At 42.3% G+C, this 26,217-nt stretch overlaps 1 protein-coding gene and 1 long non-coding RNA gene across 3 annotated transcripts in view; one reads left to right on the top strand and one right to left on the bottom strand.

The window, feature by feature from the left end:
- Positions 1 to 5,104: 5,104 nt before the first annotated feature.
- LOC144293729 (uncharacterized) overlaps positions 5,105 to 26,217 on the bottom strand; it is a 23,864-nt gene continuing 2,751 nt past the window's right edge. Inside the window, exons 3-4 of one of the 2 annotated variants that reach the window (XR_013360959.1) lie at positions 19,275 to 19,376; positions 16,483 to 18,186 (exon numbers count right to left, since the gene is read on the bottom strand). This is a non-coding gene — a long non-coding RNA (uncharacterized LOC144293729). Of the gene's footprint in view, positions 6,602 to 16,482; positions 18,187 to 19,274; positions 19,377 to 26,217 lie in introns of those variants that run through there. The other variant, XR_013360958.1, reaches the window with a different exon arrangement.
- The window catches only part of TM4SF4 (transmembrane 4 L six family member 4), a 25,123-nt gene continuing 13,157 nt past the window's right edge, over positions 14,252 to 26,217 (top strand). The window contains exons 1-3 of the mRNA XM_077864730.1: positions 14,252 to 14,644; positions 15,387 to 15,476; positions 26,006 to 26,142. Of these exons, the coding sequence (XP_077720856.1) occupies positions 14,471 to 14,644; positions 15,387 to 15,476; positions 26,006 to 26,142 (401 nt within the window). The 5' untranslated portion in view covers positions 14,252 to 14,470. The remainder of the gene's footprint in view (positions 14,645 to 15,386; positions 15,477 to 26,005; positions 26,143 to 26,217) is intronic.

The raw sequence follows: 26,217 nt of genomic DNA, 5'->3' as shown, positions 1-26,217 counted from the left end.
TTATTACGGAAAATTTTTGAGGTAAAGAAAATACCATCATGAACTGTTATACTCATCAGCCAGCTTTAATTATTATCAACTCATGACCAGTCATTTTCCATCCACACCTCCACCCACTTCCCCTCTCTCCTGGATGGATTTCAGGGTCTAGCTCTAAAAGATAAGTGCTTTTAAAAACATACACACACACACACACAAAAACGCAACACAACTAAAACACGTTATCACACCTGAAAATACCCTGCGCACTCTTAATGGTCAGTAACTACTGATTTTCAATCTGAAATATACCAACACAATAAAGCACCATAAAGTTAGCTCTTCTTTACCACTATCCTCCCCAAATACTCCACAAATGAACCCCACATGCACTCTCCAAAGAGCAAAAAGATACGCATTTCTGATGACATTGTTTATTGTCTCATGTAAGAAATGGCACTAACAGAATTGATTTTGCTTTTATCGATGTTCTTCAGACAAAGACGACGGGGAATACCTGCAATTGAACAGTTGGGTTTTTGTACAGGTTGCTGTGAGGGGAACAGTCATATGGAGGAACCTGGAGCATCTCAGTAAGAGGGCGTCAGAAGGAAGCTAGTAAAGAATTTCAGCTTCAGTTGGGTAATTTAGGGGAAGGACCAAGGAAGCAGGGGCTTCCTCTGTATTATCAAAAAATGGAGGCAGTTCTGTGATTGGACTTCCCAATCAGGGAAGACCCAATCAGGTCTTCTCTGTAGGGAGGACAGACAAGAGAGTCACCCAGTCAGTGAGAAGGGGGAAGACAGTGTTTTAGGTTACACAGTGACCTTGTTTTTGTCTCAATCATGATCGAGAGTGACCTCATTTGATATAGATATCTGCAAGATTGTTTGTGTCCAACAGGAGGACAAAATGATGGCCTGAGCATCAGACCACCTTGTAATCATATTGACATAGAGCTGTGACAGTGAAATCCATTCTGGATGTCATGGGCAACTTTTTTTCTTTCTCATTATCCTACCACTTTCTAGGGTATGTGAATTTGTTGGCTACTACTATCTTTAGTCCTGATTCTTTTTTTTTTCTTTTTAAAGATTTTATTTATTTATTCACGAGACACAGAAAGAGAGGTAGAGACATGGGCAGAGGGAGAAGCAGGCTCCCTGTGACTGGCTAGCCTGATGCAGACTCGATCATCATGACCTGAGCCAAAGGCATGTGCTCAAACACTGAGCCACTCAGGCGCCCTGAGTCCTGGTTCTATTTGAGTTTCTGAAGCCACTTTTCCTTTTAGATCAAATGATCATTTTTTTGTGGTGTGGGTTATTATATTCAAGTGTCAATAAACTTCCTTAAGTCTTTCTCTAAAGAAGAAAAATGAATTCATGCATTCTCATTGAGATCCAAGGGAACATAATTGTTTAAAGATAACTTCCAAACATTTGATGATTGTAAAATTATGATACAATGAGACAGGAAAGATTAAAGAATACAGTGTAAGGTGACCCATGTGAAACACTGGCATGGAATTCAAAAGCTTCTGTTTAGTCACTAGGTCACCAGACCTCCCTATCGTCATCCACAATATAACTAGTTTGGGCTAGATGACATTCCACTTCCATCAGTCCCTGATTCTAGAATATAAAACAGTCTCAGCTATGTTATATGTTTATACATCTCCTTCCTTCCTTCTAGCTCTTAATCATGGAAGATCTCAAACATGGATAAAAGTAGAAAGAATAGTAAAGCAAACCCCAAGTAGCCAGCACCAACTTCCCAGTCACCAAATTCCCAGGCCTGGCTTGGTTGTTTGGTGTTTCTCTACCCACCCACGCCAGTGGCTATTTTGAAGCAAATCCCTAGATATCATCTCATTTCAGTTGCTTTGCCTTACTGGCAAGAAAAAAATAATAAAGAAAAAGAACAGTTTTAAAATGTGGGGTCCCACGACATCACATTGGCTCATATATAGAAATTTAAGGAGAACGAATTTCATTTAATAGTGTGACTGCAGATGAACAGTAGTTTTATGGGAAGTAGCCTAAAATAGGCAATGGTCAGTTGCGTAGTAAAACAAAACAAAAGTAACGTAATTTTTTTCCCACAATATTCTTGGCATTTAAAAATAGTTTCCTGCAGATATTTGTCAGCTCTATTTGAAACAATCAGAGAAATGGGCCTAGAGGTCAGAGAGAACTTGTGAGCCACAATGATGGAGGAAGTTCAGTCCCTGCTGCAGTCAACCACAACCTGTTTTTCCGCCCGGTCCTCAGCTTTGGGTGAGCTGCACACCAGGATCTGCAGTTGCATTTGTGGCTTTCCCAATGTTGTAGTTATTCAATGAATGTGATAGTGTGGATTCCACATAGATTCATACTGCTGCTAAAGTTTCCGGATAGCAAATAAAAATACAGGATGCCCAGTTAAATTCAAATTTTCTACAAACAATAAGTAATTTTTTAGTATGAGTATATCTCAGAAACTGCATGGGACATACTTATACTAAAAATATATATAAATAAATAAATTCAGGGGTTCCTGGGTGGCTCAATCAATTAAGCATCCAACTGTTGATTTTGGCTCTGCTCATGATCTCTGTGTTGTGAGATTGAGCCCCAAGCCTGGCTCTGTGCTGGGTGTGGAGTCTGCTTAAGATTCTCTCACTCTGGGATGCCTGGGTGGCTCAATGGTTGAGCATCTGCCTTTGGCTCAGGGCGTGATCCTGGAGACCCAGGATCGAGTCCCATGTCGGGCCTGCTTCTGCAGGAGCCTGCTTCTCCCTCTGCCTGTGTATCTGCCTCTCTCTCTCTGTGACTCTCATGAATAAATAAATTCTTTAAAAAAAATTCATTAACTGAAATTTTAAATTAATTTGGGCATCCTATATTTTACCAGGAACCATATAATTACAAGGCGTATGTTAAATAGTTACTCTGGCTGCATAATGAAACTTATGGTTTGGGGCACCTGAATGGATCAGTTGGTTAAGCATCTGCCTTTGGCTTCTTTGGTCTTGACCCTGGAGTCCTGGGATTGAGCAACGCCTTACACTCCCCACTCAAATGGGAAGTCTACTTCTCTCTCTCCCTCTGCCCCTCCTCCTGCTTATGCTTACGCACATGCATGCGTGCTCTCACATAAATAAAATCTTTTTAAAAAATTAAAAATTAAATAAACGTGTAGTGGCTTAAAGCAATAATAATTATATATTATATCTCTTTCTATGGGTCAGGAATTCAGGAAGAGCATAGGGGGATAGTTTCAGTTGCCTCTGCTTCAAGATGTCTGGAGCCCCGGCTAGAAGACAGGCCGAGAATCATCAAAAGCGCATTCAAGCATGTGTCTGGCAGTAGATGCTGGTTATGAACACCGCACATGTCAGCCAGAGTGTTCACAGGGGGCTTCCTTACAACATAGCTGATGGGTTCCCAGGGAAAGAGCCCCTAGAGAGGGAACCAGGCAGTCATATTGCCCTTTATGACCTAGCTTCAGTGTCACCTCCACCCAGTTTCAAGGGGAAGGAACTCAGATCTGACATTGGGCGCAGTGCATGGGGATGGAATCCATATTGGTATGGTCATCTTTAAAAAAATAAAATCTGCCACAACACGTCCATTATATAGGGCTCTTATATTGAATATTCCCTTCTAAATATAGGTAAACATTCCGACTATAAGTTAGAATGAAGAGTCTCCTCATGTGCTCATTTCATTCACGTTCTGTTGGACAGCTAAAATGTAAATGCATATATTTACCATTGTAAGGGTAAAATGTCAAAATACTCATGGTTGTGAAAGTTGTTTATTTTATATACAAAAGCAATTATTAAGAACTATTGAGCAGATCAATAGGGAAATCAACTGACAGTCTGTGTAATAATGCTAACCTTGGTGGAACAGATTGGTGTACTTTCATGACATTAAATAACATAACCTTTCAGAATTGCATCTCACTCATGTGTCATTTAAATTCCATTTAAGCCATACATTTTTCCAGGGAACGTCCTATTTGGAAATTCTTTACATTTTAGGAGGATGTCTTAAAAGCATAAGGATAACTTTAACCACTTCAAAATGTTAGGGGCAGGAGAAACTCCAAAATCATAGAATGACATCTGTAATAAATCATCTTCAATCCAGACAGGATAATGCTGTGATTCCATATTTTGTGAATATATATTCAATGAAATATTATTCAGCCTTAAAAAATAAAAAGATCTTGTCATTTACAATATGGATGAACCTGGAGGACTTTGTTCTTATGAAATAAGCCAGACACAGAAAGAAAAAGCTGCATGAGCTCACTTATACATATGATCTACATATTGTCTATGTCCATACCACCCTGAGTATGCCCGGTCTCATCTGATCTCGGATGGAAGCTAAGCAGAGTCGGGCCTGGTTAGTACTTTGATGGGACATGTAGGATACACATATTGAATACAGAGAAACAAAGAGTAGCATGGTAGTTACCAGGGGCTGGGAGGTGGAGGAAATGGAGAGATGTTGCAGTTAGGTAGGATGAATAGAGACATGATGACTATAGTTAATAATACTGTACTGAATACTGGAAATGTTACAAAAAGTATATATTTCAGTGCTCTCATTTCAAATAACCCTAAAAGGTAACTATATGAGGAGGTGACACGTTAATTATCTTGACTATAGTAGTCATTGCATTATGTTGTATATCAAGTCACCACTTGCACCCCTTATATATTTATTAATTTAATATATAATATCAATATAATTAACATAATTTTTGAAATTATATGTATATAATTTTTATTTTGAAATTAAATATATATATTATTTTGAAATCATATATAATTTTTATTTTGAAATTATGTATAATTTTTATTTTGAAATTATATATATATAATTTTTATTTTGAAAAAAATCCTATGTAGAAAAAAAGGAAGTATTAGATAAAAGTGAGGTGTCCCTGGTATATATTGTTCCTCCACAAGCTTCAGTTAAAATGAGCAGCTATTTAGTGCCACAAACGTGCAGAAATCTGACCGCCGACAGTGTTGAGTACTTACGGATCTGATGCTAGCCAGACTTCTACCTTCAGTCTACAAAAAGTTCAAATAATAAAATTGCAATGTTGGCAAAGTTTCGGATTTATCTTTATATCCCTCATGTTTATTCTGTGAAACTGATCTTTGGCTTTGGCCTCAATTTTGGATGAATATCGATTTTAACATTTGGTTGTTCAACAATTGGTCAAAGTAAGTACAGGGTCCACAGCTTCCGGGGCCAATGTAGCACATGTAATCAATAGAACTGCAAGTTCTAATTCACGGTTTCTACACAGTCTCTGTTTCCCTACACAGTGTTTTTGAAAAAGCACAGCTGAGGGCATTAACTTTCTGATGAGAAAGATCATAGGAATGAATGAAAATAAGGATCAAATATGGGTTGAAGAGGGAGTATTGGCATAAAAATATCATAGGCCTAAAAGGAAGATGGATGGAGGAACGTGGGCCTCTATTTCTACAAAATGGGAAGAGACATTACAGAATGCAAAGGAATTGGGTGTGGAGGAAGAAGAGAGTGCTCGAAGAATGTGGAAAATGGAACAACAGTTGTGGAATGCGGTTTGGGAATGCATGAGTAAGGCCGGGAAGACAGAGGACAGACGGCTGAGTAGTATTAGGGCCCTCCTAGTGGACATCAGCATGAATTTTTAACAGGCTCAGATTTTAAGAACAACGGCCTTACAGCATGCAGAAAACAGGGCAAGCCGGAGTGATGAGAGTTCTCTTCCAATCCCAGAAGCTGTCAGTGACTGTCTCAAGAACAGAAGTTTACTACAGCAGCCAGCAACTGAAATATCCCACAAAGGACAAAGCTGGTGGGAAGTCAAAAGGAGGGCATCTATTTGGCCCCAAATAAATATACTAATAAATATATACAGCTTCACTGTATGATCGTAGGATCCTATGTATGTCCCAGGATCTGACCACCTGCATCACCTGGTGGCTTGTTAGAAATGCAGCATCTCAAGCCACACCCCAGACCTTCTAAGTCAAAATCTGCATTTGAGCAAGAGGGCAGAAAATTCACATACAGGTTAAAGTTTGAGAAGCCTGGTCTGTAACTTTGCTAAAGCTTCGACATACGCACGGGTAATCGCAGTAATGCTAATCTTGGGGGGAAAAAAAAGTACTGAGCCTCTTCAATTTGCCTCACGCCATCCTGGGGACTGTGAAGACCACCGGTGTATTCTAGGATGTATTCTGTGCCCTAGGATGTATTCTGTGCCTTCTGGGTTTAATTGCTCCAGTTTGGTGGGAAGGTGATTCTATTTTTCATTTTTTTATTGAAATTTATTTTATTTATTATTTGTTTTTGCAATTGTAGTTCAGTCTTCAAAGTCTATGAAAGGAAAACAGTGCCTTTCAGCTGTGACTTTCTGTGATTCGGAGCCGGTCATTCGATTTCAAGTGAGTGAGGTTTATCCTTGAACTTGGGCTTCTGGACTGGGCCGCTGACCGGGGAAGGGCCGCTGGAATCAGCACATGCGCCGCCAGCGGCCTACACCTTTAGGAGATCCGCCCAAATATCTATTGTCCTCAGCATTCTCGAGCCTGATCCATAAGGGCTCAATAAATAGCCTAAAAAAAAAAAAAAAAAAGTGTGAAAGTTAAGACTGACCTGCACAGAAGCTCACTGATAGGATCAGCGCTTTACATCCTGCCTTTTAAAACCTGATGCTATGTTATTTATTTTTAAAGATTTTATTTATTTATTCATGAGACACACACACACACACACACACAGGCAGAGACATGGGCCCAAGGAGAAGCAGGCTCCCTGCAGGGGAGCCTGATGCAGAACTCGATTTCAGGACCCCAGGATCATGATCTGAGCCAAAGGCAGACGCTCAACCACTGAGCCACCCACATGCCCCTTAAACTTGGTTTTAATGTTTTCACTGCCTCAGAATCTGGTCTTACCCACACTTTTTGCTCTCTTTTCTCATCCTTCCACAGCCTGGAGTAGTCCTTAAAGTCAACATGACCCTCTCTGGGCAGTGGGACAAGGTGAGCACTCCCAGCACCGCCAGCGCGGCCTTGTCCTTTCATTGAGATGAGCAGCCTGCAGGCCGGGGTTCAAAAGCTGACTTGATACTTTCTAGTGTGAAGCCTGTGGCTTCAGCAAGCTCCCTACCCCTATGAGCCTCGGTTCCCTCCCACAGAGCAAAGAGGCAGTTACTGTCCCCACCTCCCCACCTCAGAGGGACGTGGTCCAGATAAAATGAGTTAACGATGAAAAGCATTACAGTCATATCCAGCATGTCACAAGCGTACAAGAAATGTTAACTACAAAATTCTATTAAAATTTATTCCTGACCATGAACAAAGTTTCAAAGAAGCTTTGCTTTCTCAGAGGAGCCTTCCCAGCCCTCCCAGAATCCCCCTCTTACTATGTACAGGTTCAGGCTTCCTCAGCACCATGGCACAGACCACTGGTTGCTTATTATATTGCACATTTCTGAGACTATCTGGTTAGCAAGAGGTCACATAGCATAGGGGTCAAGAGCATAGACCTTTTTTGTTGTTGTAGCACAAGGCTGCATAAGATCAAATCCTAGCTCTTGCTCCAAATTGTAAGATCTTGGCCATAAGTTACTCTCTGTGCCTCAATTTCCTCATCAGTAAAATGCAGATTAATACTAGAATCTACTTTAAACAATTGCTATGAGAAATATATATATTGTTTGGTATCTCATAACTGCTAGGCATGTTTCCTATTCCTATTCTTAGTATTTCCTATTCTTAGTATTATTAGTATCTATCTTCCTTTTCTTAGCAGCTCTGTCCATTTATCAGTGCCTGATACTTAAGGGCACAATGAACATGCTAAAAGAATAAATGTATGGAGGCTAAAATTGACATGATTTTAGCTCATTGACAGGACAAATGCTTTCGGCCAGTTGCTTTCAATATAATTTTCCAAATTTCACCTGTCTTCTTTCTGGTTTTGTTTTTGCTTTATACATATGTGAATTGTTTTAACAGTAAATATGACTGAGGAAAAAATAATACTAAAAATTATTGGGGAAATACCTATCCAAAGGTACAGATCCAAAGAATAATATGTAATTTTATGAAGTCAGATGTATAACATAACAAATATGTTCAAATGTCCCTGCCTTTTAAAAACCATAACATGGATTTCTAAACTTAGTCTACTTTAGAAGACTAAAGTCTTCTTATGAGTGCATTTCATTTTAAAAAGAGGATGAGGACCCTCAATTAGAGATGTTCCACTTTATGCAGAGTGGGTGGAGACTGAGCTCCTACTGAAAGTTAATTTTCCACCTATAACCATAGTGACATGAAACAACGCTAAAACCAATCAATATTTGGACAGATTTCTTGGACAGATTTATCAGCCAGGACTCACGTTCCTCTAAGAGGTCAAGCTGTGCCCTTTTGTACTGAAACCTGTGTCAGAGGGCCACATGGCAACCCCTTTGAGTCATGAGGCAGGGCATGTGTGCATTTGCTGATTCTGATTGTGAAAATAACTGGAGACACTGACTTTTTGGTGTTGATGGCACTTACAAGATCCCCAAGTCCAAATCTTAATTCAGACTGAGTCTATCCAGATAAAATAGAGGGAATTACCCAGATTAGTCATCTTATAGATAAGAAAGGCCCTTAATTTGAAGCTAAATCTTTGCAGGCAATTCTTTCCTGTGTTGATGTAAGAGTAGATGCCAGTTTGGGTTAATGAGATATTACAGTGTGGTAGTTAAGAGCACAGTCTCTGGAGCCAGACTTTCTGGGTTCAAATCCTACCTCTACCATTGTGGCAGGCTAAAGATGGCCACAAAGGCTTGGATACTCCTTTCGTGGACAGATGAGGTCTATGCCCCTCCACTGAATCTGAGATGGCTCTGTGATGATTCTGACCAAGGCGATAAGATAAAAGTAGACCTGGCCCAGCTTTCTGGCCCAGCTACCACTTCTTGCCTCTCTTGGAGCCTTAAGCCATCAGGTAAAATCAGACTATGCTGCTACAGAGACCACAGGGAGAACCCTGAGACTATGGGGGAAGAGTGGGGACCCGCCAAGCCCAGCCTTACAGCCCTTCCCGTGAAGGCACCTGGCAGGTAAGCAAAGCCTTCAGGGTCCCTAGAGACCAATGCAATGCAGCCTTCAGTTGAATAAGAGCAAATAACCCCAATCAACACTACCCAGGACGGAATTACCCAGTTGATTCCTGAACTACAAAATCATGATATATAATAAAATGGTCGCTCCCTGTGAGGAGCCTGCTTCTCCCTCTTCCTATGTCTCTGCCTCTCTTTCTGTGTCTTTCCTGAATAAATAAATAAAATCTTAAGAAAATAAAGAAATGACCTTCTAAACACAAAGGACTAGAGTTTACTGTTCCACCTAAGATTAGGCTCGGCCCTCCTGCAGGCCAGCTGTGTCCCATGCAGTGGAGGCCGAGCTGGCTCCCAACCCTGCTCCCGGCTCAACACCCTCAGTGTGCATCCAGCTCCCCCAAGTCCCACTTCATGCCATTTTCAACTTTCACTCCTTTCACACCTCCTTTCCCTCAAATGACCACTCGCCTTCTTCCTGCTAACACAGATTCCCTCACAAACACCTGAGAAATGAGGAAGCTCCAAGTATCCCGGGGAGGGGCTGGGGAACCCCAGTCCTTCAGGTTGATCTATGACAGAAGAATTCTGTACACACTGAAGTTCTGGAAATGCCAGACACTACATTTCCGAACTTTCCCTCCATAATTACAAGTGCATTTGCTGATTAAAAGCCCTAAAAAGTTATCTAGATTTTTATAGACATATCTCGATTGTGAAACACTTTTTTGAGTCCTCAAGGTATAGAAGAAGGAAGCAGGTGAAGGGCGCAGAGAAGAAAGTAAGAAGATGGTTAGTGCGTCTTGACCCAGCAAGAAGGCAAATCAGAGAGGGCTGGGTTTCAGCTCTGAGGGCCATGGAAGCTTCTGAGGCCTTCAAGCAAGAGCATATCCAATCAGATTTGCATTGACTCTTACTTTTGACCTCTATTTACTCATTGGAGACCTACAGTAAACAAACCACGTTGCAGTGTCACCCATCATCTACACGTGCATTACAGAAGGCTCATAAAATGGCTCTGATTCTTGTTACACGCAATGCCCACTAATTTTTTTCTATTATCTTTTCCTCCTTTTGGAAATCGCTTTTAAGAGGCTGTTCCAATAATCTAAGCAAGCAAAGACAGCTAAGTTTTATAACACCTGAATATGAGTGTGTCGTGTTTAGCGCATCATCTCCTCCTTGACGTGCTAAATGAATAGAGGAGAGTGATCTACTTTCAGAGACACAGAAGAGTGTCTTCTGGTTCTTCTGCTAAGCATCAGCTAATTCCTATAACCTCTAGGCCCGGTTCCCATGGTCTGTTGTAAGAGGTTGTCCTCCCACTGAGGGCAGAGTCAGTCAGATTTTTTTGTGTTCATGAAGACAGCACTGGGCACCTTGGTGGATGCTTCAAGCACACTTATCGTTTGCATTGCATTGCACCAAACTGATGATTCTTCATCCTTTGTAGGGCAAAGAAGTCTAGCAGGCTGAGGAGCAGTAGCAAGCTTCACCGAAGTGTGGTGCACACCCCCGCAGGTGATCAGAGTCACCTGGAAAATATCTCCTACTCCTGGGCTCATTGTCTCAGGAACGGAGTGCCTGTAGCACAGAGAGGAAGCTCTGGACTTCCTGCTGCTGAAGCTCTTGCAGTCAAATCTCCCAGAGGGTGAAGTCCAGAAGGGCCACCATGTTTGCGTTCTTCTTCTCTTTCTGCAAGGATCATTGCTGTCTTTCCGTCCGTTCCAGAGCTGCCATCTGCTCTCACTGCTGAGGTCTTCTTACAGGACTGGATCCAAAATGGAGCTCAATCTCAGTTATCTCCTCCTCGCTGTCTCTGAAAAGGAAGGTTCTAGCCCTTTTGGTTTAAGGGCCTCACTGCTCAACAGAGAGCAAACAACAAACCATTAAGCGTGGGTGTCATGAGAACAATTGCCAGAATCTCAACAGTTTTTCTAGCACCTCGAGCAGTCTGTGGGTGACCCCCACGTCTTCCTGTGGGTGGATTTCACCAAGCTTCCCTTCCCTACCCCCCCCCCTTTGTCCAGGTTAGGTGTTCCACTTCCTGCTTGCTGGTCTGAAGGCACAATCAATAGCTGAAAATAAATAAGTTAGTCACCCTCCAGGTTCTGGATGACCAGAGCATTCCAGAAAAGTGACTGTCAGTGTTTCTCCTTCTCCACAGAGGAAATAAATGACCTCAGGTCTCTCCTTCACGATTACTCACGTACCACAACTTCTTAAAAATTGTGGAAGGACTCTGGGCTGAGACCTTGTTTGTGGCGACCTGGCTAAACACAGCAAGAAGGTCAGAGTCATTGGTAGATATAGGACCTGTTATGGTGCCTCCCACCAGGAAAATGATGAGGAAGTTTGGAGTAAGCCACGTGCCAAGTACACTTGCTCCTTCTGGGCAAAGCCAAGATGAAAAGACGAGCTGTGGGGATCTGGCATCATGGTTCCTCCTTGAAAATGGTAGCCCGTGGTGCCTGGACCTCCCACAGCACCCCTGCTGTCACAGAGTCAGTCAGCAGACAACTGGAGTTGCTGAAAGACCAGTAGAAATGCCACCATTTGAAACATCACTAACCTACGACAAATGGGTTAATTTATTTAACAAAATTACTTTGGCATATTGTTAAATTTATTAATTACACATTCCAATTTGTGTTGCATTAGTCTTGCTTTCACAAAAGACTTGGAAATTAAAAATCCTTCTAGTTTGGGGGTACCTGGGTGGCTCCATCGGTCAAATGTCTGACTCTATTTCGCTTAGGGCCTGATGTCAGGGATGTGGGATGGAGCCCTGCTGGGTGTGGAGCCTGCTTAAGATCCTGTCTCTCCCTCCTTCCCTTAAAATAATCCTTTGGGCTCAGTGGTTTAGCGCTGCCTTCAGTCCAGGGTATGATCCTGGAGACCCAGGATCGAGTCCCGCGTTGGGCTACCTGCATGGAGCCTGCTTCTCCCTCTGCCTGTGTTTCAGTCTCTCTCTTTCTCTCTCTGTGTCTCTCATGAGTAAATAAATAAAATCTTTTTTAAAAATCCTTCTAATTTTTATTGGAAAAACATTATGGAAGAAACTAAGTGTGGTGCACAGTACCCTTTACCTTGATCTCTTCTCTCAAACAGTGTAGGCTGGCAACTCCAGTTGTTAGTCTGAAAAGTCTGGGACATCAGGGCTGTCCTAACCAGTGTTACTGAAATGCCATGATGAGAAATTCTAGAGGTCAAAGGCCCTGGCAAAAGAAAGAAGCTGTCCAGTTCCCAGTGGGAAGCTGCCTAGCTTCACGGTAGCATCTATGATGATTAATTCAAGCCTTACATTTCTAGAACCTTATTTTCCTCTGTGGCATTACCCTCAAGACTCCTTGTCAAAACTGGTGGGTTATATAAGAAAAAAAAAAAAAAAGCTCATTTTGCACTTGCTTGGAGTGTTGGAAAACAACTGCCAGCAAAGTGGTGATAGTCCTTATCTGCTGGTGGTGAGGATGCAGTTGGTTTTCCTTTTTTTCCTTCTGTTTTTCTGTATATCTGACTTTTTTTTTTTTACCTAAATAAATACTTATTGGTAATAAGGGGAAAAAATCTAAATTGTTGTTCAGAAGGAAGTATATCTCACTGTTTCTATATACTTGCACATAATGATGTTCTATAGTTTATACTGAAGAGATTGTCTTTTTTTAATTTCTAAAAGGGAAACCGATTAGGGAGACCATAGCCCAGGTTTTGGGAACATAACTTCCTGATTTACAATCTTAGCTCCTTGCCTCATTTTGCTGGAATGACCTTGCAAAAAGTACTTCATCTGTCTGGGCCCAACTATCTTCACCTCAGGAGGGGCCTGATCTCTTCTTCATGAGAGGATGAGGAGCATTTAAAGCCCCCTTTGTGCTTAGAATATTAGGCCTGCTCGAGAAACATTTGCTGTTTTGCTTCTCACCTCAACCCTGAGATCTCAGAAAGTATCTTTATAGAGAGACCAATACACATTTCAAAGAATCTTTAGAAGGAAACTCAGCATCGATCCGACCCGACTTCTTCAGAGTCCTGTCCACAGTGTCCCTGGCCGACGGCCCCTGGGCCTTGGGATAAGACAGCCCCCTGCTGCCCTGGGAGTAGGTGGTCAACTCTACTGCAGGGTAGGTCTCACCATGATCGTGATGTTACTTGCTTTCTATTTAGCTAAAATTCGACCCTCTGTGAAATTCAACCTATTGTTCTTAAGTTGGACCTCTAGCCTCTCCACGAAGAACTAGCAAGCTTCCTGTTCGACCCCACAATCCATTGGCTACCAGCACCAAACCAGCTCCTTGCATAATGTAGAGCATGGTCTAGGCCATGGCAAGTGGCTTCTTAAGGACACAAATGAATGAGTAACTGAATCATGCCTCTGGCAGCTGGCAAAATTTCGAATAGAGATCTACCTTACAGCCCCCAGTACTCTCTAACAGCTCTTCCAACTTTGTCCACTTGGCCTCCAGGTGATTGATTTATTGGTACCTTGCCTCTGCTCTCCCCAACATCGACTTTCCCTTTCCCTTACTATCTGTGAAGACAGGTAAGTCTTACTGCATGGAGGATATAATGGAACATGCCGATTGGGAGAACTTGCTTTTGCTAATTCCATCACACCAGGCAAGGAAGAGGATGGCACTTACCGAAGCACAAGTACAGACATCTAGCAGTCAGGCCATAAAATTAATAATCATCTTGGTTTTATCCTTCCAAATATTCCCATAAGGCTGAGCACCATGATACCCACCTAGACCAGCAAATTGTTATTTCTGTATTGAGGACAACAGAAACTCTTTTGGAGAATCTTTTTGCGTTCCAGGCTTTCAGTGGAAAAGCAAAAGATACACACTGTAGACCATCCAGTACTTGTGAGGCCTGATTTTAGGATGTAACTCAATTATCCAGTGATTAGAAAGAGCCTGGGAGAAATATTTCTATATCTGGGCAGGAGCACTGTCAGATTAAAGGTGCCGGAGTCCTAAAGGCTGTTTGTTTCAGCCCTGTGTTCGATTGCAGCAATGGGAGCGTCTTGCCTGTGCTGGTGGATTATTAACAGAGGTTATTGGTCGCCATGGCAAAATTGTTGCTCTGAATGTAATCTCATTTATGGAGTGCAAAAAAAAAAAAAAAAAGGACTTCAGGTCAGGGAGGATGTATAAATGTCCATCGCCATCAGGGTTCAGCCACATTTGAGAAGCAGGAGCCATTCCAAGGACACAGCTCACAGGCTGATTTGGTTCTCAGCTCCGAAATCCAGATTGAACTGGGGACTATTACTGGGACGCTCTGGCTGCTTAACTCTGAAGAGACCCTGTGAAGGAGACAGTGAGGCGCCTTGCATCGCCGACCTCTACTGGACTCCCCCACCATGTGCACTGGGGGCTGTGCCAAGTGCCTGGGGAGCACCCTCATTCCTCTCGCCTTGTTTGGCTTTTTGGCCAACATCCTGTTATTTTTTCCTGGAGGAAGAGTGATAGACAATAATGACCACCTTTCGGAAGAGGTCTGGTTTTTCGGAGGAATATTAGGAAGCGGGGTCTTGGTGAGTAGGGAAGCCATAAGAACACCCCCCCCCCAAAGATTTTTGCAGAATCCTTTTAAAATTGAGTACTTTGGGAACAAGAAGATATTTCATTGCTAACAAAAGCCCAGGCGTTGCATGATGAAAAGTCAGGGCCTTGATATTTTTTTCTCCTCCTCCGTTAGGCCCTGACACAGACATGTCCATTAAACTTAGCAACGAATTCCCCAGGCTGGGTGGGCAGTCTTTGTGGGTCAGCTGAATTTCACCAACCAAACCGAGGGCTATGTAATTTCTATGTGCTTCCTATCCTAATCTCTATATCCTATCCCCCCTATAGTGCTGGGGGTGCGGGGGTAGACACACACCTTCCGGCAAGTTGATTGAAAACCACCAAGAGAACCAGGTGCAAGTGGATCCCCCTTCCACTCCTTCAGGAATGATCTATATGCCCCTGGTGTCCAGTAGAGTTTCCACTCTTCATAAAAGTCGAGGACAAGTTTCTTACCGCTCTCGGAACCCACCGGGTACATGGAAACTCAGGGTGTCACATCTTGAAACTTGGCCTCGCTGGAGCCGCAGGTGGGCTCCGTGGAACCCAGGTACCGGTCGCACTGGGCGACCACACCTGCCGCGCTGGCCGGGGTCTTGCAGGTCCCTCCACCACGGGGTCCCGGGTCCCATGGGGTGGCCGTGGCCGTGGCAGGTGCGGGCTCCCCCTTCCTGTGTCAGACCCCGACTGAGGCCTTTCTCTCGCCGGCAGATGATCTTCCCTGCGCTGGTGTTCCTGGGCCTGAAGAACAATGACTGCTGTGGCTGCTGTGGCAATGAGAGCTGTGGGAAGCGCTTTGCTGTAAGTTCCAGAAGGCAGCCACCTGCCGGGGTCACTCCAGGGGGCACCGGCTCCTTGGGCTGGGCAGCGGGCAAGGGGCCGCTCGGCAGACACCTGGGGCCTGGATAAATATGCATTGCTTGCTGGTGCAAAGTAACACTCATAAGAAAATTTAAAATACCCTAGGCCCACACTTCTAGGGTGTGAGTATCATCTCAGCTTATGCAAACAGGAAGGGATGTTGGAGCTAGAAAAAGAGGGGTGCCATGTAAAGAAGGCAGGCATGGAAGGAGGGCATGGGGGCTGAAACTCTCCCTCTGCCATGGAGAGGTCTTAAGACCTTGGGCAAGTCATTTCCTTTCTCTGGCCATGCGTTGTCTCACCTGTGGAGGGAAGCAGGGCAGCATAACAGATGATAACAGCTCCTCCCCTCGAGCCCCCCTCAATTCCCCATCCACCCCCACTGCCAGCCTTCAACGCTCAGATTTTGCCTCAGGGCTTGTGTCTCTTGTTCTGTTCTCATGCAGCTTTTAGTAGGTGAGCTAGAGAGATGTGGTCTCGCTGTTACAGCCTGGGGAGCGGGGTCGGGTCCCATTTCTGCCCCTGTGCAAGTCACCGTACTGCCCTCTGCCTCCGTTCGCTCATCTGTAAAATGGGGAAGTTGAAGTAGATCAGAATTTCTCAAGTGTGGGACAAGCTCTGCTGGCCCACAGGTGTGCTCTATCTTTCAATAACATAGAAAGTTCTTCCCTTGCCAATTCTCCTTCCATCCCTTTGATTTTATCAAAAGAAACTCAAATGTTGATGGAATTAAGTCTTTACCATCCCAAGCGCCTCATCATCTCCCTTTCTGACAAAGGGAGAGCAAGTTTCAGGCCCCAGGAATGCAAGCGACATTAACTGAAAATTCAAGAATACTCTATGATCTTTATCAATGATTCTAGCACTTTACTCATAGTGGTGACATAAATAAATGAAAGAGTTGACCTAAAGAAAAATATTAAGGGTTTGGGTATACAGCTATGGCAAAAATGAAGGCTGACCTGGAATGACTGGCTGGCTGATGAGTAAAACTAGTTCCTGCTCTAATTCCTTCCCGAGGCTCAACTGTCCATCTGGGAGATTCGTGAACCCCAATGATGAATTTTACAAGCTTACCTTAATTTCTAAAGGAAAAGGTAGAGCTATCTGTTCTGAAATAGTATCATTTCTAACATTCCTCCATTACTATTTGCTCAGTCATTCAATCAAAAAAAATATTTATTGAGCACATAGGAAAGGCTGAAGCTAGTGCACTAGACAATTACATTTTTTTATGTGCAAAGGTCATTCAAAGAGAATGTTCTTACCCTCTTAGCACCACTGTGAGTCTCAAGTAAGCACTGATTATTCCTTTTTGCCACTGATTATTATAATATTTAAAAGCAAAGAGATGTAAAAATTAACCACAATTTCTTTGATACAGTTCTGTAATGTGTTTTATATGTGATATGTTTACATAATTAATTATAAAGGAAAGGAGGACATCTACAACTCATTTGCCCCTTGAAATGTAATCCTGTTATTCTCCTTTTGGAGAAATAGTTGAAGATGAGAATTTGAAAAGAAATTGGCAATTAAGGAATTGGACAAAAAGGAAACAAAGTCATTGCTTAGAGATCTAACAGCTCATTCTCTGGTGCTGAGTAGAAGGCTGACGTTTAATACTGGGATGATTACCCAGTATTAAAATGAGAGTTTTATGGAGGTACTTAGATGTTGTACTTCTTTTTCAAAAAATTAAAGGTTGACCTGATACTCATGGGCCTGCGTTTTGACACATGATGGCCTGCAGTGGGCACGGCTGAGTGCTTCATTTCAGGTCCCTACCCTGTCCCAAAGGGCCACTGTGCTCCTGCTCCTGCTGCAGGGCTGTGTTTCCTTCATGTTCTGAGGCTCTGGAGACTAAGCAATAATCGTTTTTAAAGAAAGTTATCTACAAATATTTTGCCAGACAAAAAAGGAAAAAGCTGCAGGATATTTCGATCAGTACTATAACGTTGAATTATTTTCAATGTTAATTCAAATTATTTTTCCACGGGCTTATGGCATTCCCCTCCAGGTGTTTAAGGAACACCAGGCTTCTGTGGAATGCTGTTTAGGAAATCCAGCTGGGTACAGAGCCCTAGGAGGCAAAAATACACTAGGCCAAGGGCTACATCCTGTTGCTGTCTCCATAGCCTTGCTCTCCTTTGCTTCCCGGCCTCTCTCTCTCTCTCTCCTCCCTTCTTTGTTACACGTCTTTTGGGAATACTTTTCAGAAGTCAGCTTCACCATTCTCTTCCCTTTCCCTGGGTATATAACAACAGGGCATAATAGCCAATAGACAGAAGCAGGATATGGTGGTTGTAAAGATAAAGCAAGACAATGAGCTGGAAAAAATCTTGAGCTCACCTAACCAGTAGTTTCCTGGTGAAACTAGGTGATGGAGGCCAGCCCTCCCCTGAAGCAGAGCAAGCCTGAAGCCCAGCCCCAGGGCCTGCACACTCTTAAATAAATTAAGCTACTGGAGACCCAAGAAAAGTGAGCCCTGGCGCAAGCGCTGTGAGAAAAGGGTGACTTCCAAAATGGGCTTTGAAAACCCAGACTTGGGTTCGTTTTTGGGTCTCATCCTCTTCTTCCCCTGTCAGAGGCTCTCAGTGGCCTCCCGGCAGTTTATCTGTGGCGTGTCGGGGTCTCCGGGCCCTAATCCCTTAAAAAAAAAAAAAAAACTCTCAGAGTCCAAAGAACAACTAATTAATTTTATCCACTCATTCGTGTTAAGTCTGTGCTCTAATAAGAGCCATTTGAAGACCTTGGGCCTTGACGCAAAGGACTATCTAATAGTCGAACTGAGGTAAATTGATAAATGAGATATTAGGGGTAATCAGGCATTTCAACATCCTTAAAGCCTATCAGGCAGATAAAGGCCCACCCCACCCACAGGCAGGGCCAGATGGTTGACTGACCTGTTGCCAAGGAGGATCTCCTCACTTGGTCTATTCTATGTAGGGTCAGCACCTTCTCGGGCCCGGCTCACCAGTGCCCCCTAGGGACACCTCTTGTGTTCACCTCAGAAGAACACATCTGAGGTCAGAACCCTGGGCTCTGACATTTACCTCTGCCTTCTTTTGGAATGACAGCCAGCTTGAGGGGGATTTAAGAAAGATAATTCTTTTGAAATAATAGATTAATAGATTATCTTGAGAGGAGAAATACAATGTGGAATCCTATTTCTTCACTAAATGTGGGTTTTTTTTTAATGCTTCAAAATCCTCTCCTATGAAAATCCCTTCATAAGGACAGCACGAGGATGGGGGAAGATGGTACAAGCAGTAGAGTACCCAGAGGGGAGAGTAGCACCAAGTGGCTGGGTAGTGAGGACACATAGATCCTCCATAAATGCTCATTGAATGAGTGAAGCAAACGAACGTCAGGAGGGATTTCAGGTGATGTCCATACTTTATGAGGCTCAATTCTCTAACACTAACCTTTGAGTTAGGCATTAAACTACCCGGTTTTGTAAATACGGAAGTTACATGCAAGTTAAGTTTCTTATGGCCACAACCCACCCCGCCAGTCCTCTCCCCTTCCCAAGCCTGGCCAAGGCAGAAAATCCAGAAGGTTCACATCTTAAGGAAAAAAATGCTTCAGGTAATCTCTATGTCTCCCAGGATAATTGTTAAGGAGGAGCCTTCATGCCCATCAGAACATGTTTGCCCAACATGTTGCACTACTCCAAGCCTCTAAAAGCTGTGTCCCCAAACCACCCCCATTTCTTCCCTTCCCAGGCCCCAGTACCTCCACCATCTGGTGCAGCCAACTTAGGTACACAGCTGACCAAGACCGTGACATGGCAGTGGCCGAGCAGGGGTCTGATCTCACGTCCTCTGCCTCCAGAACCTGACAGAGAGGAAGGTTTTAAAGCTGACAAATGGCAGATTCGAGGGCATCTAATTAGAAGGCATTTTTATCTTCTTTTTCCAGGGAAGTATTTACAGTATGTAAATTTCTTTTTTTTTTTTTTAAAGATTTTGCTTATTCATTTGAGAGAGAAAGAGAGCACACATGCAGACACAAGCAGGGGAGCAGCAGAGGGAGAGGGAGAAGCAGACTCCCCCCACTGAGCAGGGAACCCGATGTGGGGCTTGATCCCAGGAGCCCGAGATCATGACCCAAACCGAAGGCAGACGCTTAACAGACTGAGCCACCCAGGCGCCCCATGTACAGCACATACATAAACACATTTCTTTAGCCATGTGAACAGAATGTGTGTCGGCCTGTTGTTTTTCTGCCCAGCATTATGCTCTCAGTATTTGTGGAAAGCAAGAGTGTGTGAGGACATGATAATAAAAATATTACAATATAATAATGACATTTATCAAGTACTTATTCATGTCAGGGGAGATCATCCAAAACTTAGAAGGCGGCAAAAGAGATTTCTGAATAGCCTATCAGTGAAGTACTAAGCATTATCTAATGGGTGCCTACCCCCCCACAGGGGTTATCTGATCTTGTAGAGATGCGTATTTTTTATTCCCTTTTTACTATTGATTAGGCTGTTATGATGTCCCGGAGCAGGTACTTATTTTGGAGGCTTGTTTTACAGAAGAGGAAACAGAGGTCTTAGAAAGGTTAACTTGCCAAGGTCTTGAGGAAGGAACCAAGACTCAGACCCAGATCAATCTGCTTATAACCTGCGCCCTTAACCACGACACAGTGGTTACTCTTTACTGTTTATTCATCTAGACTGGGGAACATCACCATTGGAATGACAAAGGAAGCCTCACGTTTCCGGCTGTAAAGTCTGGCAACTCCTCTCCAGAGGTTACCTCTGTTCCCAATTTTGTGTCTCCTTCCAGAAATTTTCCAGGCCTTTTGCCTGTTCACTTTAAATAACACCGATTTAGAGTGTCTACCCTCAAATATTCAACTTAATCTCAATAACTTTACCCCTTTTTTTCAATTAACATATAGTATATCATTAGTTTCAGAGGCTCAATAACTTTACTTTTAACCTGAAACATCTTTTTATCATGAAACCCATGATAAAGTTATTCCGTAGTGTTTTAAGACTGGTGATATCTCTGAGTAGTGAATTTGATAATTTTTTAAGACTTCTGAATGTGAAATTACTTAAAGCAAAGTGATATAAAGTATACCTTGCTTCATGTGGTTCATCCGTTCTGGAAAAGTTATGGAAAATCAGTGTGGGTTGTTTATTTTATTTATTCTAACATTTCAAAACTGAAAACCAATCAGAACACCCTACCTGTAAGCTTTCTGAATTGTAACCTGATGCCGTGTTTCCTTCAGATAGTTTTATAAAGAAATAAAACATTCTTGATTCAATTGAGTCACTGTGTTCCTCTCTTCTGTAATTCCCTCCTCCTTGAGAGTAACCATAATCATAAATTCAATGCAGACTATATCCATGCATTTTTTTAAACTTTTACTACCAAAAATCAGTTTTTCAAATAGTCTAGACTGTGCTGTCCAGTATAGTATAGCCACAGTTCACATGTGGCTACTGAGCAGTGAAATGTGGCTAACCTAAATTAAGGTGTATCATGAGTATAGAATATACACCAGATTTCAAAGAATTAATACAAAAATGTAAGACATCTCATTAGTAATCTTTATATTGATTATATATTGATATAATAATTTTTGAATATGTTGAGTTAAAGAAAATATATTAAAATTAATCTCACTGTTCCTGTTTTTTTGGGGGGGTTTTGTTTGATTTGTTTTAACTTTTTAAATGGTAGTTACTAGAAAGTGTTAAATTACATATATGGCTCTCCTTAAAACTCCATTGGGGAAAAAAAACACACACACTCCGTTGGACTGTTCTGGTCTGGAGGTCCTTACGATGGGGACTCCTCCTAAAGTGAATATTATCTCATTGATACCTTATGTTAACTTGGATTTTCGTTTACTCAGACTTGCCTAACACGAAGAATGTGTGCATTTGTACTCACTTTCTGTATCTTTAAATATCTGCCTGTGAAAATATTCCAGGAGTAATATCTAAAATCCTTTATTCAGCTTACACAGCAGGAATAGCATGAGTCAGATTTCTCCTCTTACTACTGGTCAGCAGATGTTGAAATCCTGGGTTGTTTTAGCTGAGAGGACCTTCTAGAACTGCCTTCTTTCGTCTATTTACTGGAAGCTGAGGCCAGAGAGGTGGGGCCTCAGTGACGCTGAGAGTGAGAACATGGGTCTCTTCAGCCTTCCAAACTGCTTTCCTGGAAATGTATCTTCTTTTTCATTACAGCAATTTTAGATACTCTTGTATTCTTAGTAGTGTAATGATTCCTTTTTTAAGTTTTAAGACTTTATTTATTTAAGAGAGAGAGAGAAGGAGCACAGGGAGGGGCAGAGGGAAAAGGAGAAGCAGACTCTCCACTGAGCAGGGAGCCCAACTCTGGGGACCACTGGATGGTGACCTGAGAGGAAGGCATACGATTAACTGACTGAGCTACCCAGGCACCCCTAGGGTAATGATTCCTGACTAATAACTGGGACTCAAAATCAGAATGTCAAGTAAACAAAAAGCCATATATATATATATATATATATATATATATATATATATATATATATAGTTTTATTTCTGTGAGAGAATCAATGCCATGCACAGGGAAACTTGCAAATGACAGAGTTTCTTGTGCTAGTAGCAGTGTATTCTGGGTATGTGGGGGTGGGATGGGGGTGAGGGGAAGGGAGAAAGAGAGAGTGTAAAGGGTACAGGATACTGGGCTGGGAGGGAGGAGATCCCCGTTCTTAATCTAGCTCAGCCACTTTCTAGATGTGTGACTTGAGAAAGCTACAAGTTCAGAGCATGGGGTTTGGGAGCAAGTGACCATGGATTGATCCCAATTTTACCTCTGTACTATTTAATTTAGAGCAATTATCTTAATTACTAGTAGTCTGCTTTCTGTCTAGAAATTGTAAATAATAATACTCACCTCACCGGTTTGTTGAGAGGATAAAATGAGATAAGGCATCTAGGGTTCTCATTGAAGGGAGATATTTTTATTAGCTAAAAAGTGAGATAATTACATCAGATGATTTTTGAGAGCTTATTTATTAAAATTAATTATAAGAATATTTAAATACTGATATAGTGGAAATTCTGACTTTTGAAGACTTTTAACCCAGTTTTAAGATGTTATAGAATCCATTTTTACATTGAGACAACTCAATATTGCAAAGGACTTCATGTTAACAAGTGTTTCCAGACCATTCAGAGTCTCACTCTGAAAGGACAAGAGGTAACGTTAGAAGAAACTGCCCTGAGTGTAAGCTTTCAGTTGCTGGACTGGAACATTCTGGCCATCGTAGAGTTGTATCAGCTGTGTCTAACCGAACAGCAGTTTGATTGGAGCATGGAGGTAGCTCAGAGACAAGAGCCAGGCAGACAAACTGTCTCTAAGAATTAGAGCAGCATTTCTCAAGGTGTGTTCTTGCAAGAACTCATGGAAAAGTTATATATTCCAATGAGATTAGAAAACTCTGCAAGTCACCATATATACCCAAATATAAGCAAAACTGAATATAAAACTATTTATTTTCCCATAAAGAAGTTTCAAAAAAAAAAAACCTCTTCGACTGACATTAATATACAAACTTTGAATGAAATACATATTTTAATCACATTCTATAAAATTTTGATACACTGATTTTGAAGTAAGACTTTTCCCTTACTCATTTATTTTTAAATATATTCGTGCTTTTTTGACATCAATGTCTCTGCTACAACTAAAGACACATTTTGAGCCATCAGAAGTTTTCTAGATGAAAATATTTAATCTCAATAAGCATTTTCTGAGGTCAGAAGCCCGGGCTCTGACATTTACCTCTGCATTCTTTGGAACGACAGCCAGCTTGAGGGGGATTTAAGAAAGATAATTCTTTTCCATAGTACATCTTCTCTTCTCTTCCATTGAGTCTGGATGCAACGTTTTTGTATGCATGTATGATGCTGTCAGTGGAAATTTCACTCAGTCACAAATATCAATTCACAAAAGACAAAGGCAATATTTGAACACATCTCTTGCAGTTATAATGATCCCCACAATTGTAAACACTAGGTATGCTCATTCAGAATGCCCTTTCAAGGATTTGTTAACTATAACATTCAGAGCTAGAAATTAGGAGGTCAACCTTCCTAGAATAATTAATATATCTGTGTTCAGAAAACTTTGTTTCAACAAGTCTGTCGGCTAACATTAGTTGGGTTGTTTCTACAGGACTCAGTTGTTCAAAATAAAGTGTTTGAGGAAGTGCCCTATTGCTTGTTAGATAAAATAAGGAATCAACTCCAAGGCAATTCCCTTACTTTTCAAGGATGATATGAGAGCTAATAATTTTGTGCATATTCCAGAATACCCTTCTTGAAGGCTCACAGACTTTAGCATGTCACAAAGACTTTTTAGAAGTAAAACAGGAGCGAAACCTATTTAACTTGATATAACCCAGCAATCTCCAAAATTATTCAACTAGATACCCCTTTTTTAAAAGATATTATTTATTTATTCATGACAGACAGAGAGAAAGAGAGGCAGAGACACAGTCAGAGGGAGAATCAGGCTCCACGCAAGGAGACCCGATGTGGGACTCGATCCCAGGACCCCGGGATCATGCCCTGAACTGAAGGCAAACGCTCAACCGCTGAGCCACCCAGGCGTCCAGACTAGACGTTCTTTGGAAAAGATATTGCCTGTTCTAACATGATGAATTGACCAATGTTTTCATTTCTTTCTGACCTAGATTGAATTCACAAATGTTCCTAATGGTGAGAATGGAACTAGACACAAAAATTGAGGGGAAAAATTTAAATAATGAGTAATGTGAAACCATTGCCTTTGAAAACATCCAACAAGTAGTTACCCAGTGCCTCTGAAGAAGTTGGAAGAAGAAAAACTAGGCAGATGGTAATAGGGATAGAACAATGTCCTAACTATCTTCAAATAACTCATTGTCCATGACTGCAAGGAGCTTATGCCCTGGTTGGGGAAGATAGACATAAAAAGCAATACATGGCTGTGTTCCGAGCACTGCACTAAGACAGAAGTTTATACAGTCCAGAGTGTTGAGGGTAAGAGATGATGAAGGAGAGGATGGTCAGTGTGACATAGGAAGTCAAACAAGGCTCAAGACTGAGCTTGCAAAGTTGTGACAAGAATATATAAATACATAACATGGAAACAAATACAAGCTAAAATGGAACCCCACAGATTCCAATTATCCAGGCACTCTCGGATCCTCTCCACCCTCAAACCCACCCCCGCCTCACCCCCTGCCCAAATATATTCTGCGGTAAGATTGTTAGCAATACACAGAAGAGGAAGAGGGGAAGTAAGTGACATTTAACTTAGGTTACCTCATCTGATTTTCACAACAGACCTTTTAGGCAGGCTTTATCACGTCCATCGTATCGATTCTGAGCACCTGACCCTTATGCAGAGTCAGCACACAGAGAAAAGCTGCAAAGCTGTGATTGGATCCTGGGCCTCCCGACTTTGAAACTCATATGCTTTGCACTACACCTTCATGTGACCAAAGTAATACTGGTGATCATTTCCCACCTCTGTTTCCAAAAGCCTTAACGTTGCCATGCTATCCTCTAACGCCTGTAGAGAATGGACATTGCATTTCTGGGCCTGATTGTTTTCATCCGTAGGAGGTGGTTAGCCTGGATGGGCTTTAGGATTTTTCCTGCCTTTCGCATTCTATAATTCTTTTACTTTTATAATCACAAAAAGAAAGTTGCTAGTGCCATCTATGTCTTCTACTAATTAATCCCTGTCATATGAAAACATTTAAAAGAACTTGAATTTAGGGGTTTGTTTAACCCCAAGAAGAGAAAACTTTCAGAGGGTAGAAAAGGTGGAGAGATGTAACATATAAAATATGTTTATGTGAATATAAAAGATCTTCAGCTATTTTAAAGGCTGCTGCCACGTGGAAGAGAAGTTGGGCTTCATCCTTCTGACCTTGAGACATGGAACTGGAGCCAGGAGAAGATTTCTGGGACCTCTGTTCTTTCTCATGAGCAGAGCCTGCTGGCCAAATAGAATCCCCACCCCCACCCCTGCCCCCGCCCATGGCTTAGTTTAAATGAGGTGACTAGACCAGAAAATTTTTAAGATCACTTCCAATTCTAAGATCCTTTGATGCAGTAATAGCTTGGCCTTTCATATTAGCTCTGAGAAGAGGGGAAATTAGGAAGAGATTCTATTCTTCACAAGGTGAAAAACCATGACTCAGAGGGATCAACTGACAACTCGCACTTCAGTCATCAGTGAATAGGTACAAAAAGCTATGGGGACGGGGGAGAAGAAGGGGTCACAAGATACCAAAGTTCATCCTGGGAGAGCCCACAGGCCCCACCTACTTGAGAAGATTGGCTCTTACCCCATAACTTCCCTGGAGGCCCCACGCCCGACAACAGCTGGTCAGGGATGCAGGGGGTAACTTCGAGAACACCTTAGGAACATGCCTGTCTCCTTCTCTTTCAGATGTTCACCTCCACAATATTTGCTGTGATTGGATTCTTGGGTGCTGGATACTCATTTGTCATCTCGGCCATCTCAATCAACAGGGGTCCTAAGTGTCTCATGGACAATAGCACGTGGGGCTACCCCTTCCATGACGGGTAAGGTACACCCTGCAATGCCCATATGTCCCCACCAGGGCAGCCTGCCCAGGTCCTGTCACCTTGTCGTTTGAC

This window comes from Canis aureus, chromosome 22 (assembly GCF_053574225.1).
Source record: "Canis aureus isolate CA01 chromosome 22, VMU_Caureus_v.1.0, whole genome shotgun sequence".
NCBI lineage: Eukaryota > Metazoa > Chordata > Mammalia > Carnivora > Canidae > Canis > Canis aureus.
The sequence above is the reverse complement of the archived record's forward strand: the minus strand, read 5'-3'. Positions and strand labels throughout refer to the sequence as shown.